This window comes from Carex rostrata, chromosome 10, assembly GCF_964058835.1.
Source record: "Carex rostrata chromosome 10, lpCarRost1.2, whole genome shotgun sequence".
NCBI lineage: Eukaryota > Viridiplantae > Streptophyta > Magnoliopsida > Poales > Cyperaceae > Carex > Carex rostrata.
This window is the reverse complement of record NC_135927.1, coordinates 8,029,740-8,045,788: the sequence shown is the minus strand read 5'-3', so window position 1 is coordinate 8,045,788 and position 16,049 is coordinate 8,029,740. Positions and strand designations below refer to the sequence as shown.

At 33.6% G+C, this 16,049-nt stretch overlaps 2 protein-coding genes across 2 annotated transcripts; one reads left to right on the top strand and one right to left on the bottom strand.

Moving 5' to 3' along the window:
* Positions 1 to 1,940: 1,940 nt before the first annotated feature.
* Positions 1,941 to 3,479, top strand: LOC144560728 (LURP-one-like protein (DUF567)). The gene is made up of 3 exons (XM_078309975.1): positions 1,941 to 2,288; positions 2,701 to 2,946; positions 3,250 to 3,479. Exons 1-3 carry the CDS (start codon positions 2,055 to 2,057, stop codon positions 3,379 to 3,381), a joined length of 612 nt encoding a protein of 203 aa, XP_078166101.1. The 5' UTR covers positions 1,941 to 2,054; the 3' UTR covers positions 3,382 to 3,479.
* Positions 3,480 to 4,480: 1,001 nt separating this feature from the next.
* Positions 4,481 to 6,440, bottom strand: LOC144560716 (Pentatricopeptide repeat (PPR) superfamily protein). The gene has a single exon (XM_078309967.1). It carries the CDS (start codon positions 6,233 to 6,235, stop codon positions 4,640 to 4,642), a length of 1,596 nt encoding a protein of 531 aa, XP_078166093.1. The 5' UTR covers positions 6,236 to 6,440; the 3' UTR covers positions 4,481 to 4,639.
* Between the last annotated feature and the right edge of the window lie 9,609 nt (positions 6,441 to 16,049).

Genomic DNA, 16,049 nt, shown 5'->3' with positions numbered 1-16,049 from the left:
ATGATTTATATTTAATATAAATTTCATAGAATAAACATTTAAAAATAGGTAGTTGTTTGAGAAAATGATAACTCTCTTATTTAACATTTTTGTAATATTAATTCAAAAAAAAAAAAAGAATTGCAAATTATAGTTTCCATCATGTAATCTGCATATCTATTAATTAAATTTTTGTCAAATTTGAAAGTCATTTAAGTAACATCATACATTTTCATATTTGCAAGAGTTTAATTCTAACAATTCAACAAAACGAATTCCAATCATACTAAAATTTACATATATTTCCAATACCTCATATCTTTCAGATCTCATAATGTCTAATATTTAATATATTGGTTTTCAAAATCCAAACTCTCGATTCGAACTGCTCAACATGATATCCATAATAAAATATGCTTGGAGAACAAATTTTATATTTTTTGAAAATTATTTATTATTTTTTAAATAGATACAAAATCACTGTTTCTAGACGGTTAAAAAATAGTGATTTTGTACCTTTAAAAAAGGTAAAAATTTCCAAAACTTATATAATTTGGTCTCCGAATATATTTTAATATGTATATCATATTGAGCAGTTAGAATTGATAATTTGGACATTAAAAACAAAAATATAAAATATAAGACATAATAAAATATAAAAAGAATGGAACCCCTCATATTATATATATTTAGTTATTGAGCGACATATATATATACACACACACAACTATATAATTTTTATTATATGATGGCCAAAAGTGTTAAAAACACAAGGAGGCCGGGATGCACAAGAGAAACAAACACGTAAACAAATTAATACAAGTCAAGTTTCATGATTTTCCTTAATATAAGGTCAAATTAATTAATAAAAAAAAATGGATAGAACATGCACGTATAAATCAACAAAAATACTTGGTATAAAAGTTAACAAACTACTTGATACCGTGAAGCAACCTCATTCAAACATACTGCTTTGGGAAAATTTGACTTCTCTTTGGCCACTAATTGCCACCACTCATATGCTCTAGGTATTGTCTAAGTGTAGGGCATTCTTCAACTAACTTCACATTGTCCATTATTGTTCAATTGCAAAATTCTGCAATTATGTTCCCATGAGCTGTTTACTTCTTGTATAGATGCAGAAAACGCATATTTTTTATCTATAAAATTATATATATATATATATAAGATAGGATAATGGATGGAATCTATGAAATTTTTTCTTTCATAAAATAAAACCAACTTTTTCTTTCTTTAATTTCTTAGATAATTCTCAAGAAAGTAAACAAAATGTATTCTTTTATGAACCAAAATATTACCAACTTGTTGTCACCGTCAATTGTCTAAAGAAACATACTTTTTTTTTATTCATAGAAGATAAAAATCTCAAACAATTCATCTATGACTTTATATTATTTTTTGGATAATTTCCATAAATAAAATATTATGAATTAACAAGATTCTAAAAAAATATTTTACAGAATAAAGCAATAAGTAGGTCTATAATCGAGTCATGCCGAGTCAGGCAAAGCTTGAACTTGGCTAATGCCAGAATGAGCCAACCCGAGTTGTGCTTGAATATACCTGAGTCGAGCCATACTTGCTCCTTGCATAAACCAAATTTTTTGTTGATTTGATGCTATGAGGCATGCAAAAACCACGAGTTGGAAAAAAATTTCACCTTTTTCTTACTACGAGATTTTTTGCCAGCTCTAGCAACAAGGTTTAAATGATGAAACATGTCCGAAAGAGTTGATTTCAGTATAGATTTGATAATTCCATGGATTTGAAATCAAAATAATAGCAGATGCTCTAGTGAACACTTTCCCTTGTTAATTTCTTCAAACAAACAAGAACGTAGTCTCAATCAATCACAACCACTACAATATCTTTTTTTTCTCCTCTTTAGCTTGCTTTTCTTTTGGTAACATCAACTTTTGACAAAAGCTCTCTTGTGATTTGTTCTTTACATCAATATAAAACCATGCATTGTCTTCCAAAGAGACGACAACCAACAAACCGTCGAGCTAGACGTCTAAGTGGTGGTTCTGTGTTGTAACAACATCAGTTCAAATATGAGGCGCTCAACCGATGTGGTGCCGATCGTTAGCAAGTTGTATTGCTCGTCTTCACCGGCATTGTTGATGATCAGAAAACGACCGGTTGTGGTAAACGGGGGTGGATTTGTGGTGACAGATAGCAGCCAAAAGGTGGTTTTTGTAGTGGATGGTTGTGGCAAACTTGGAGCTAAGGGAGAGTTGATGGTGAAAGATGGTGAAGGTGAATCAATTCTGTATATTCACAAAAAGGTACCCAATTTATTTATTAAATTAAATTGTCATAATAAGTAGGGATGAACAAGATTTAGAATTGGGGAATGCAAAATCAAGTGCAGTGTAATTGTGTAATTTTATTTTATAAGGGGTCTAAATTATCGATGCATACAAAAATTACAAAATAGCATGGACAAAATAGCACCATAAATTTCATGGCAATGAGAAATCAGACAGTGTTGTACTAACAAAACATAGTGTTATATAAGGGATTTAATTTGTGTTATGAAGAAAACACACCGGAATTACTGCGAAATGCAATATTATTTACTGTTCATCGGGTGAGTTATCATTCAACTAAAGAAAATGCATGTGCTAATTAATATTAGAATCATGATTAGTGAACAACCCCCTTTTCAGTGATTTTTAATTTTATTTGCAAAAACAGGGAGGCATTGTGCAAGCTCTAACTGCAAGAAGCAAATGGAGCGGGTACTCGGTCGATTACCAAGGGCAAAACAGACTTGTTTTCAGCCTAACTGATCCAAAATCATGTTTTGCTTCGAACAGTGCAATCAGGATCAGTATTGATCCTAAGGGACAGAGCAATTGTTCATGGGATTTCTATATTAACGGCTCTTTTGTCGACAAAGCTTTCACAATAATTGACCGTAACAGTAAAATCATTGCACAAGTATGTCTTACGTACTCTCAAGCAATTGTGATTCAATAAATATGTGTGACAAATTCAATACATTTGCCTAGTTGTATTTCTTTGTTTAGGATTTAAATACTTCAAAGTTAAATAAAAAAAAGTAAAAAAAGATAATTAAAAATAAGGTTTGTTTCCTTGGTATGACAACATTTACCAGCAAAAAATTCATGAGTACAGGAAAATCCTTTCATTTTCAGCTGGTAATGTACCAGTACCAGTTCCAAAACTGAAATTTTTTGTCACTATTAAATTCATTGTATAATTTCCTTAATTATTGTACAGGTGGAAGTACAAGAACTCATTGGAAGCAAGGATTTGTACCAAGTATGGGTACAATCGGGTTACGACCAGGCATTTGTTATAGGCATCATTGCTGTTCTTGACAACATCTTTGGTGAATCCACAAGTTGCTAATAAATGAAGAAGAGTTACTGTACCATAATACCTAATTACAATTTGAGAATTAAAAGTATATTATTATAAAATGCAGTTAGAGCCATGTACCCTGCTTTGTCAGACATATTGCGCAGTTAAAATTTTACCGACAATTAATTTGATTAAGACTTGTGCAAAGAGAATTATTGAAAGTTTCTATTACTGTTTCCAGATTTCAGATGGTAGCTATTTCAGATGATACAAATTTTTGTGTAAGATTTCAGATGATACAAAAAAAATTGTGCAAAAGTCATTGGAGCTGTTATTGAGAAAAAAAAATAAAAAAATGAACATAGTGTCTTAAGAAATTCGTCACTATTCACAGAACACACTAAATTAATGTTTCCAGATTTCAGATGGTAACAATATTTTTACAATCTTAAAAAAAAAAAACAATATTTTTACTGATCAACTGTGCGGCAAACCAGGTTTATTCAATGTTATAAAACTAGCCGCAGCAAACCAGGTTATAAAATCTAAGAACATGTGCCCAGTAAAATAATACATTTATTCAATGTTATAAAACTAGCTGCAGCAAACCAGGTTTCCTCTATTGGTTCATGACAAGTGTTGTACCAGTGGTACCAAACCAGTACAAGAGAAATTTTCCCAAAAAAGGTGGGTGAACAAGATATATAACAACCAATTGTGGAAACTACTTTCATCATATCATTTATTTATTTTCTCAAGCAATTAGGAAACAGTCAGGTCTGACAATACACCATGCTCCAGGCAATACCAAACTGATATGAAAAGAAAAATTATTAAAAATTATAACAAAAAGAAGGTTGAATAATATTAAATACTGTTTTTACATAATAAATTATTAAATTTCATATTAGAAGAACAACATGCAAGTACAAAACTGAGACTAACCAAATATACCAAATAAAGAGGACAGCAAAATTTTTCTAAGAAATGAGACATCTCGAAATAAAGGAAACCAATTTAAAGGATCAAATTTTTTCTAAAACTACTTTATAATATTCACAGTTTTAACTTTTGAAAAGACCCTTCGAACAGTAATGCAGAATATAGATTAAATAAAAATTGAAATTAAGAGAAAGACAACCTGAACTTTTATAATTAATTTACATCCATCAGTTTAACATTTGAAAGGAACAAAATATATAAAAACCTAAAAAGAAACGGCAAGTTGAATGTATTGTGCATACTGCATCTCAGCACCAAAAATATGGAAGAAAATTGAACTCATTCTGCCAAAAATTGATTCAATTCATACAGCCACAGAAACTTCCGGGCTTTTTCTCACCAAAGCCAAATTATCATCCTTTACAGAAAAATTATCACAATTAAACCTTGACATAATTATACTAGCCTGATTTGGTAAACCTGCCTTGAGGAGACAACTAACTAGGGAGTGAGTTGCAGTGTTATCGGGTTTACACCCAGTATCAGACATTCTGTAAAAGAGAGTTATTGCCTCCTCCATTCTTCCCTTCATACAATGGCCAATTATCAAAATGGTATAAGTATACTTATCAGGATATCCCTTTCTCTTCTCCATTTCATATAATAGTCTGTTCGCCTCATCCACATTTCCAATTCTACACAAACCATATAGAACTGGGTTATACACAAAGGCTTTTGGTATGATATCGTTCCTCTTGGTTAATTCATTCAGAAATCGAACTGCTTCTTCTAACCTATTCATTTTGCATAGATAATGAATTATTACAGAGAAAGTATAGATATTAGGACGGAGACCCTTTAGACCCATTTCATTCCATAGCATCATGGCCATGTCCAACTGGTTATTTATGCAATACCCATTTATCAGTGAGGTAATGGTGATGATGTCAGCAGACCACCCGCTAAGTACCATCCTCTCATACATGGCACTTGCCGAATTCATGTCTCCACTCTTACCATACCCATCAATAAGTACATTGTATGTTATCCGATTTGGTTTTATTCCCGAGTCAAGCATTTCATCGAACACCTTATGTGCCTCACACATTTTACCAATTTTGCAATAAGCCGTAATAACTGATGTGTAAGTGATAACATTTGTTACACCGAGGCCCTCTAATTGAAGCTTTTTCATGAAATTATAAGCCCCATCGACCTGATTTGCCTTGCACATGCCATTTACCAAAGTATTATGGGTTATAATATCTGGTGAATAACCAAGCTTTCGCATTTTATCAAGCATCTCAAGTGCACCATATACATCTCCTGAACTACAAAAGGCCTTTAGAACTATATTAAAACTCCAAACATCAGGTGTAAATCTATTCAGACTCAACTGTTCTTTGAAGAAAACTATTGCATCCTTGCCCCGATTCGAGTTCATAAGGCCAGTCATAATGTTGTTATACCTAGAGGGGCCTAACCGAAAACCAAAATCCTGTGCTCTAGGCACCAAATCCATGGCAGAGTCAAGCAAACCATTTGCCACAAATGATTCAATCAAAAACCCAATAAAATTCTCGTCTGGTGAGTCCCTACAAGTAGTCAGCATTTCGTCGAACAGCTTGAGTGCATCAACCATTTGATCCGCCAGAGAGAGGTAATTGATCAGAAGCTTGTAGGTATCAATGGAGTGCGTTATACAAAGCTGATTTCGAGTGAAAAGAAACAAATTAAATGCCGAGAATGTATTTGTAACCTGTTTAATCCGGGCAATGGCGAGAGAAGCCACAAAAGGAGAGAGATTGAGGCGGCGGTAAAGGGGGAGTGAAGAGGGAACGAGAAGGAAGGAAGTGGAGAGAGCCTTTGAGATCCAAATGTCAGATGCTTGGGGAGGGATTAACGGGTGGGGGGAGAAGCTTAGATGGCGAAGGAGGAGGTGAGAAGGTCGGGGAAGCATGGAAGAAGAAGAAGGAGGGTAGTAGAGGTGAGATGAAGGTTAGGGTTACGGTTTGGTGCATAGGTGGGGAAGGGATTCATCGCCATGGGAGAATGAGAGGCATGGGAGAGAGATTGGGGGCGGGTGCCTGAGAGACGAATCGTAGGAGACGAAGGTTCCAGTGCTGAGTCATCGTCAAATCATACTCTGGTTCAATCGGACCGGACTCGAGTCTGTTTCGTATGTTACTCGTTACTGGCTTACAGGCTGAGTCTATTTCAGGACGAGGGTTGTATCGGACCGGACCAACCGGGTCGGACTAGCAGGTGATTTTCTGAACCGTGTTCGACTGAGTGTGTTTCTTTATCATTGATCCGTGTCAGGATTAACCGTTGGATTAGGATCTGAGGACTCAGAACTAACAAATAGAGGTGCTATCGGATCGAGTTGGGTCTGGATACTATTATATTTGGAACCGTACCCTAAAAGTGTTCGGGTCCAAATTTCGATCCATACACTTATTTGTTTCAATTCAGGTCGAGTCCAGATCCGGGTACCTATCTACCCGTAGATATTTTGGGTCCAGTCTTTTGGTTCCGAGTAGATATATACTCATAACTTGTTTGTAGATTATCGGGTCCAGTTTGGATACGGGGCGGTTCCGGATCCGGAGCGGGTATATGTCACAAAAAATCAAGAGGATAGAGAGAAAATAACTTTTGAAAAAAAAAATATTGAAGAAGAGGTATAATTTTTAAAAAATAAATATTAGAGATGGCGATTTCATTTTCTATAGTTCAAAAAATCTATAAATGAAATACTAATAATTTGTAGAAATGACATATAAATGAGAGCAATAAATTTTCATTATTATGTACAGGATATCAAGGCAAATATTGAAGGATTTATTTATAGTAATAAATTTTATTTAAAAAATCAATACGGCTGTTATAGAAGGAATAAATATAGCATTCATCTATGTGTATAAATATAGTGAATATGTCAATGCATTCTATTTTCTCATGTTAAAAAAAATATTGAGCTTACCACGACTTATGCAAAAATTAATATGCAAAGTTGTATTTTTATATATTAATAGTTATTAATATATGTTTTATTGGGTATTTATACAAGTATCGGTTCGGATTTGGTTATGGGTCGGATAATTAAATAAAACCCATATTCTACCCATTACAGTATCAGTTTCGGTTCGGATCCGGATCGAATATTAAATTATTAATTTTGCAACCATACCCATAATTTAACCGATTATATTTTTTAAATCATACCCTATTCAAATTAATCGGATTCGGGTCGGATCCGGTTCAGTTCTGAATTAAATCCGGATAATTGGGTAAAAGTAGCACCTCTGCTAACAAAAGGACTGACAGCCTGGTGAGGGTGCCCACCGAAGGTAGCAGAATATTTCTGTTTAGATCCGGACTGTCGGATCACAATCCACACGAATATTTAAAGAAAAGATTGGTCAGGATTCTGATCATACGGTCTGGATCTAATAGAAATATTATGTTATATGTGGAGCTTTTCTTCTCTTGGGCTTTGATAGGCCCAAATTAAAACCTCTGAACTATGTACACGGACCTTCAAAAATGGGTGTATAAGCCCAAGAAGAAAATGTTAAGCACCGAAAAAAAGGTCTTAAAGAAGTGCATGAGCCCAAGATGAAAGCCTTACAAAATTTGTTCTCAGCCCATATGTACTAAGGCCCATGCCAAATGTATAGCAACTCAACATAATAATAATTCTCACATTTTTTTGTTGAGCCGACAATGATGATACTAAGTTATTAATATTACATAAATGGATCTAACTTTTCTGTAAGACATAATTTACACAGAAATTTGAAAGCGTTTAGTTTGTCTTGCAAATATTACATAATGGGTACTAATTACTGTAATTAACAGCCTTACACCATCAGCTTCTTGTGTGTTTTGAAGAATGCTTTTTCATAGATATTATGCTAGTTAGGCTTGCTTTTGAAGTGATTTTGATTTCCTTTCATATTCATGCTATGTTATAAATATTTGAAAAAAAAAAGCTTGCCATGAATCTTGATAGAGTGGCAAGATCAATTGTTTCATGTCTTTAATTGCTCAATCGTGCCTCACATTCTTATTTTCATTTTCAAAATTCAAACAATCAATCTGAACATCTTAACATGATCGCAATATTAAAATGTACTTGCCTGGAGACTAAATTTATTATTTTTTATTTTTTGAAATTTTTTAATTATTTTTTAATACATACAAAATCACTGTTACTAAATAGTCCATAACTACACCTACGGTTTTCCTAAAAAAAAGAAGGAATTGTCCATAATTAAATATATATATATATATATATATAGAGTACGGCTAACGCGCTTCCTCTAGCATATGGGCCGAAATGCTTCCGGTGGAAATTTGAAATTTCAAAATCCAAAAAGTCGATCTGAACCGTTCATCTCCTTCTCCATATTAATATCTGCTTGGAGACCAAATTTTACATTTTTCTGAAATTTTTTACTATTTATTAAGCCATTTTGAAAATCGCTGATCCAACGGTGGCTTAACAAAACAGTAAAACTATTAACCATACAGGAATTTATTTCCTGCACGAAATGAGACTATCAGACTATAAATAGGCCTGTCAGCTTTGAATAATTGTCTATTTCAGATCTGACCAAGTATTATTAGTTAAAATTAAACCATAACTAAGTATTATTACACGAATTATGATGCACCTCTTGAGGTCTGGTATTAGCCACCTTTCTCGGTTAACTCGGCAATCACTATCGAATATATCACTGAATGATTTAAAAAATACAATGACTTGGATGAGAGAGATAAGACAGGGAGTATACGGACACATAATTAACACCATCTCTCTCTTGTCACTTTCGAATACACGAAGCAACTTGGTTGTATATTTTTTTTCAGTCTAATCTGCTGCCTTTTTTCTGCTTACAACTTGGTAATATAACAGACGAACAAATTATTAAATTCTATATCTAGCTACAAACTTCTAGTCTTGCATGTGATCCATGTCACAATATTAACCAATGAATAATGTAGTCTGGACTCTGAAGGGCAAAAGATTTTTAATTCCTTACCCGTTTGTGGCCTTGAGGCATCAAGTAGTCTAGGTTGCCTAGCTCTATCAGGTCTGGGCATGTGTCTTGCACTTATCCCGAAATAACTTTCTTGGGGATCACATGAGATATATAACGGGAAACCCAGGGTGAGTTGCATGGAGCTAAGCACAGCACTGCAAGAATTATCACAACAAGAATAAGATATTTTTTGCAAGGATAAAAAAATAATTTTTTGTGACGGACTACCTTCATTGTTTAGTTTTTTCTTTTTGCGACGAACTACCATCATAAGTGCACTTTGTAGTGTATGTACGTATCTTAGCGACGTGTTCACGTACGGTATCATTCGAAGTATGACTAGAGGTGGATCATAATAGTGATTATGCAGGTGCAGCGTCCCCCACCCCCCTCCCAACACACACACACACACACACAAACACACAACAATTAATAAAATAGTCATGACTTCAGCCTGTGCCGGATATAACGACGGAACTGTTTTTAATTGATACAGTATCAGTGTAGATTTTCTTCGTTCAAACTTACCCACCCAGTATTATCCTCTCCTATCTAGATCCCTGACCCATCAATATATATATATATATATATATATACAAATAGATAGATAGATAGATACATACATAGATGGATAGATACATAGATAGATACATAGAGAGAGGTTGGCTAATATCAAAACGTTTGTTCGTAAGCTGTAGAACAAACGCTTCATTTTTTATATTTTCAAAGTTCAAACGGTCGATCGAAACCGTTAGATGTGATATCCATAATAAAATGTGCTTGAGACCAAATTTTACATTTTTCGGTATTTTTTTACTATTTATTAAGACAATTTTAAAATCGCTGTTTTCAATGATCCATAAATTTTTCACTGTTTATTAAAATTAACGATTTTAAAATTGACTTAATAAATAGTAAAATAAATTCAAAAAATATAAAATTTGGTCTCCAAGCACATTTTAATATAGAGATCTCATCTAACTGTTTGGATAAACCGTTTAAACTTTGAAAATAAAAAAACCAATTGGTTGCACCACGATTCCAGAACAAATGTTTTGATATTAGCCAACCTCTATATATATATAAATAAAATCAGTCACAAACAAATTATTAGTGAAGTTTGAATAAACTGTATTTGGTGATCGATCTATCTAGACTTGCACTTAATCCACATCTTGGTATAATCACTACTCGGATTGTGTATTTTTATTCTAAAAAACAAAGGATCTTACAAATTTAGTACAATTATTCCTTATAAGTTACAAATGTCAAATTGGCTGGAATCGGCCTTATTGCTAAAAAGAGGGAAAACCTCACAACAACTTATGAAAAGGAATATATTTCTCAAATTTGGTGTCACTAGATGAGAATATCCCTTGCGCCGATAATGGGAGAATTTGGGGTTAAATTCATCTGAAACTAAAAAAACTAAATGGTCCCTTCTCAAATGTAAAAGTCTAATTTAGTATCTAGTTACAAAAATATCTCATACAGTAAAATTCACTACATATTAATTTTTAGGCAATGCAGAAGAGTTGTGAATTTTAAGGTCCTCACAATGTATCTGAATCATTATAACGCTTAATTGACTTAAATTCACTACATATTAATTTTTAGGCAATGCAGGAGACCAGTTGTGAATTTTAAGGTCGTCACAATGTATCTGAATCATTATAAGTTTATAACGCCTAATTGACTTTGTATCTGAATTTTTTTTTTTGATAAAAAGGCTGTTGGGCCCGTTTCATTAAAGAAACCTGATTACACCAGAAACAAACAAAAAAGAGTGTAGCAAAGAATTACTACTAATATCACCAGTAGCCTATCACCAGTAGCCTAACACCATGCAAAAAACAAGCACAGCTTATGTAAATGGAGGCTAAACAGTATGCCAAGAGACGCAACAACCAAACACAATGATATCCAAAATGAAAATATAGATAACTAAGTTAAAGGTCAGTAGAGCCATCCATATCTGGAGAAGGTCCGTTATAGAGCACCATCTGTAACTCTTCCGCAGTTGGATACCACACCTGTAGAGGAATCGCCTCCATGTCTGACGGCAGCCACATAGGTACCAAGTCCTGAATTAGGGGAGGCACATTACCTAGCCAATATGCAACAAGAGAGATAATAAGCAAAATAATTGTATCTGAATCATTATAACGGTTATTAAATGATACCAACAGATAGAATTATTCTTTGATAATAACGGCTGAATTAATAGTTGTTGGAACAGTTTTTGTTACATTTAATTGTAGCAAGCTCTAATTTGGACATAATAGCAATTTGATGGAAAATTAGATGAATTGTAGGGCCTTATTTCAATTGATATCAAACGAATTCTATATTTTTCATATTTATTTTGAGGAGTCTGATCCATAGCCCACTTTGGTCTTTACTATGTTTTTATATCTTCATATGATTCGAACCGTTCATCATGATCTTCGTATGAAAACGTGCTTGGATGCCAAATTTTACATTTGTTATAAATTACTTACTATTGTTTTAAATTCTGATTGGTCTAGTACCTATAGATGAAGTGAATTGGTAGTTATTTTAAAATATAGTAAAAAATATTCTTACAAAAATGTAAAATTTGGCATCCAAGCACATTTTCATATATATGAAAATCATGTTGAGGGTCTCGGATCAACTGTTTGAACTTTGAATAATATTAAATTTTATTTTATTCTATGCTATTATATTTCATATTATTGAACTTTTTTTTATATTCATTTCAATCAAAGGAAGCCAGTGTGAAATTGATCTTAACGCTTAAATTTGAATGTCCTTTTTGTCATTTAGTGTACCATTTTCTTATAAAAGGACAAATCATACGACCAATCTAACTAAGCTTTGTGAAGAGAGGGAGGGAGAGAACCACTGCCAAATTTTCTCAAGAGAGAGATGACTCCAAAGCGCTTCCTAATCATGGCTGTAATGTTCCTGCTTGTGACTGGCAGCTTACTTCCAGAGTTGGCAGCTGATCATTCATCTGAAAATAAGGAAGCCGAAAATAACATTGCAGTTGGTATGTTTTCGTCTGTTTAGTTAAATTGTTTATATTTGCTTACTGCAGATTATCTATAATTAAGGACACTATACATATATATAGTAAAAAATTGTAAACAAAGTGAAAAGAAACCAAATTGATTATCAATCTTTGTTGTTATGTCAGGAGTCACAGGAAAAATTGATGATTTAAACGAAAACAAATATTTGAGGTGCCGGTACGGGGTTTGTCGATCTTCTCATACTAGTTCTTATTGCTGCATCCCACCTTAAAAAACTACTGCATGATCTCATAGTGTGTTGCTGGAATCATACTCTTCTGCGCCTAAGATAGCTAATTTGTTATATTTGTGTCGTTTTAAGTTTCTCTATTGTATGTGCTTTCTATTTTTATTGCTTTTTAATGTGCTTGTATTGTGCTGGAAGTGGAAAATGGTGTCTTATTATTGTTGTCTGTGATTTTGTCGTATCAAGAATTTCCATTAAGTATATTGTTCTATTATTCTTTTCTTTTTGTTGCTTTAGACTTCAGGTATAGATGAAACGACATTTTTTCAGATTTAGTTAATAGGCTATTACGACTGCTAGCAATCACGTTATTTATCTTAATAATTTATTGGAAATAACAAGTTTCACTGATTGTTGTGTCTGGAGATGCTGAATTACAGTGTTGAAGATATTTTGATAGATGATAAATTTAAAATTAGACTGCTGAAATTCATATAGTTTATAGTTGTAAATATATCGAGTGAGACTATGGTACAATACATAGTGAATATTGGTTCGTACAATCGATCTATATATTTATTTTCAAAGTGCAAACAACTTAATATGATTTTCATATGAACATGTAGTTGAGGTCACGTGAGGTCTATAAGTAGAAACACAGCAAACGTTGCATGCACGAAGCTAGAGATGGCACTGCATGAAATTTTGTATATGTCATACCAAATTGTTCACGTACTGTATCATTAAAAGTGTATGCTAGGAGGCCTTTACTCTAGAGTATGGTATAAACACGACGCTAGCACGGCACGCGATGCAGTAATATAGTATGAGGTGAATTCAATACAGGTTATGCGGGTGCAGCCTCCCCCGTCACCCGCACCGCACACACACATCTTCCCTCCTTCAATGTTTCCGGGGATATATTGTGTTAAAATTTACTGATTAGATCCTCACATTTTCTAATTTAACATTTAGCAAAAAAGAACCTAAACATCTAACTGCGAAATTACAGAATTTGAGGATTTTTGTGCTGACGTCTGGACTGACTTGTTGTATGACATCAGCATGTAGGCTACGAATGACGCAATTGCATATGAAATTTCTTCAAGCTGCTTGGGGGGGGGGCAAACCACATCCACACAATGCATGGACCTAAGAAATTGTCCAATAACTTTAACCTATATATATAAAGATGAAACAGTGGCTACAAACTTTAGGCCTAATTGTCTCTTTTTTGTTATAGAATGAAGAGAGCGAAAAAAATAATTTATGAAAAATATATCCTTAAAAAGAATGTTGTAATTTAATATATGCAATATCCAGGGGTGGACCCAGTGTATACCGAGGGGGCAGCCACACACCCCTCTAGATTTTGAATTTTAGTGGTGATATATGTAGGTCCCATACAAAGTACCTATAAATAATAATTGATTCTACAACCAGCATTTGTCTCTTTGGCAATCATGAACTAACATCTAAATACCCTAGAGAAGCTGCCATTGATCGAGTGGACAGCTTCAGTGATTTTCCTTTTCCTCAGACTAAGCTGCTTACTTCTGATCTGATTTTTCTATTACATTCATTTTCCATACATTTATTGTATTTATTTGAAGCAAGCTCTAGTTAGGGCATAATAGCAATTGATGGACAATGAGATTAATTGTGGAGGCTTATTCCAATTGAAATACAGCTACATTTTTCAAATTTAATTAGATCAATAAAATTTTATTTTATTTTATTTTCTATACTATTCTATTTACTGAACGTGTATTTGATATTCATTTCAATCAATGGCAGTCAGTGTAAATAATTGAACTTAAACCTTCAATTTGTATTTTCTTCTTGTCATTTAGTGTGCCATTTGTTTAGTGTTTCATTTTTCTATTAAAGTACAAATCCAACGAGCAAACTAAATGAGCTTTTGAGAGGAGAGAGAGTACTGCCAAAATTTAGAGAGAGAGAGAGATATGACTACTAAGCGCTTCCTAATCTTGGCTGTAATATTCGTTCTTGTCAATGGCAGCTTACTTCCAGATCATTTGACTGAAAAAAAACAAGGAAGCCAAAAATAATATTTCAGTCGGTAATGGTAAACTTCTTTCGATTTAGTTGAATTGTTTATATTTGATTATTGTTGAATATCTATAAGCATTGTCTCGTAAATTGTAATCACGATGAAAAAAAATTACTAATGGGTTTTTACTATGACGCACTTTTTATGTAAGATGGTTTTTAGCATAGTAGGCAAAATCGGCCGATACCGATCCGATACGGCCGATCCGTATCGGTATCGGCCGGCCCCGATCCGATCCTGAGCCGATCCTCACATAGCAAATCATAAAGAAAAAAAAAAAAAAACCCGATTCTGAGCCGATCCTGAGCCGATTCCGATCCCGTATCGGTATCGGCCGGGACCGATCCCGATACCGATACCGATTTTTCCTACTATGGTTTTTAGTTTTATTCACTGTTTATTCATCTTTGTTTTTTATGTCAGGAACCACAGGCAAAATTGATGATCCAAAAGAAAACAAATTTCACCATATATGCCCACGCTGTGGACAACCCAATGGTACCTTTACATGCTGCCTGCCCCCTTAAAAATCTGTCTCATGATGTCTTGCTAGTATATACTCTGTTTTGTAATTTTTCCTATGTTATGTGCTTTCTGTTATTAATGCTATTTATTGTGCTTTATATTGCTGTGTGTCCCTGTATTTTATCAAGAATTTCACAAGTACTTAATTAGACTAAGAGGATATTACCATTGCTAGCAATCACGAAGTACTTGATCTTAATTTCTGGAACTAGCAAGGTTCACTGATTGCTCGGTCGAAAGATGCTGAATTGTAGTGATAAAGAAAGATATCACGGAGAACCAAGCCAAAAAAATAATTACTTATTTTACAATAACTGGACACTGCAATTGCTGGAGACAAGCTCAGTGACAATATATCAGAACACTGAGCATAGATGTGCTAGCATATTTTCTTCCATATATTCACTATTGGTAAGCAGGTTATATAAGCGATGGCATTCTTATTACTGAATTAATAATATTACATACAGAATATCAAAGAAATAATAGATATAATCACGGCTCACCAAGAGAGGATCAATGTTCTCTATATCTTTGCTCCTATATAAGAGGGCGTGAATACAAGTAATTAGACAAATATAAAACAAATATAATATGCACATTAGATAAAGACGCAGACATATTATATAATATATATACAAGATCATCTCAAGCAATAGCCTATCAGATTTGTCAGTCCATATAACTAGGACTGTCACCTTTCGAGCGATATATTAATTGGGTCTTTCAGATCTGACGAAGTATTATTAGACAATATGAGACTGTATCAGATCTAACCTTTTGGCCCAGGAGGCAAGGGCATCAATTAATCTAGGTTGCCAAGCTCTATCATGACTTGGCCTGTGTCCTGAACTTATCCAAAAATAAATTTCTTGAGCTCA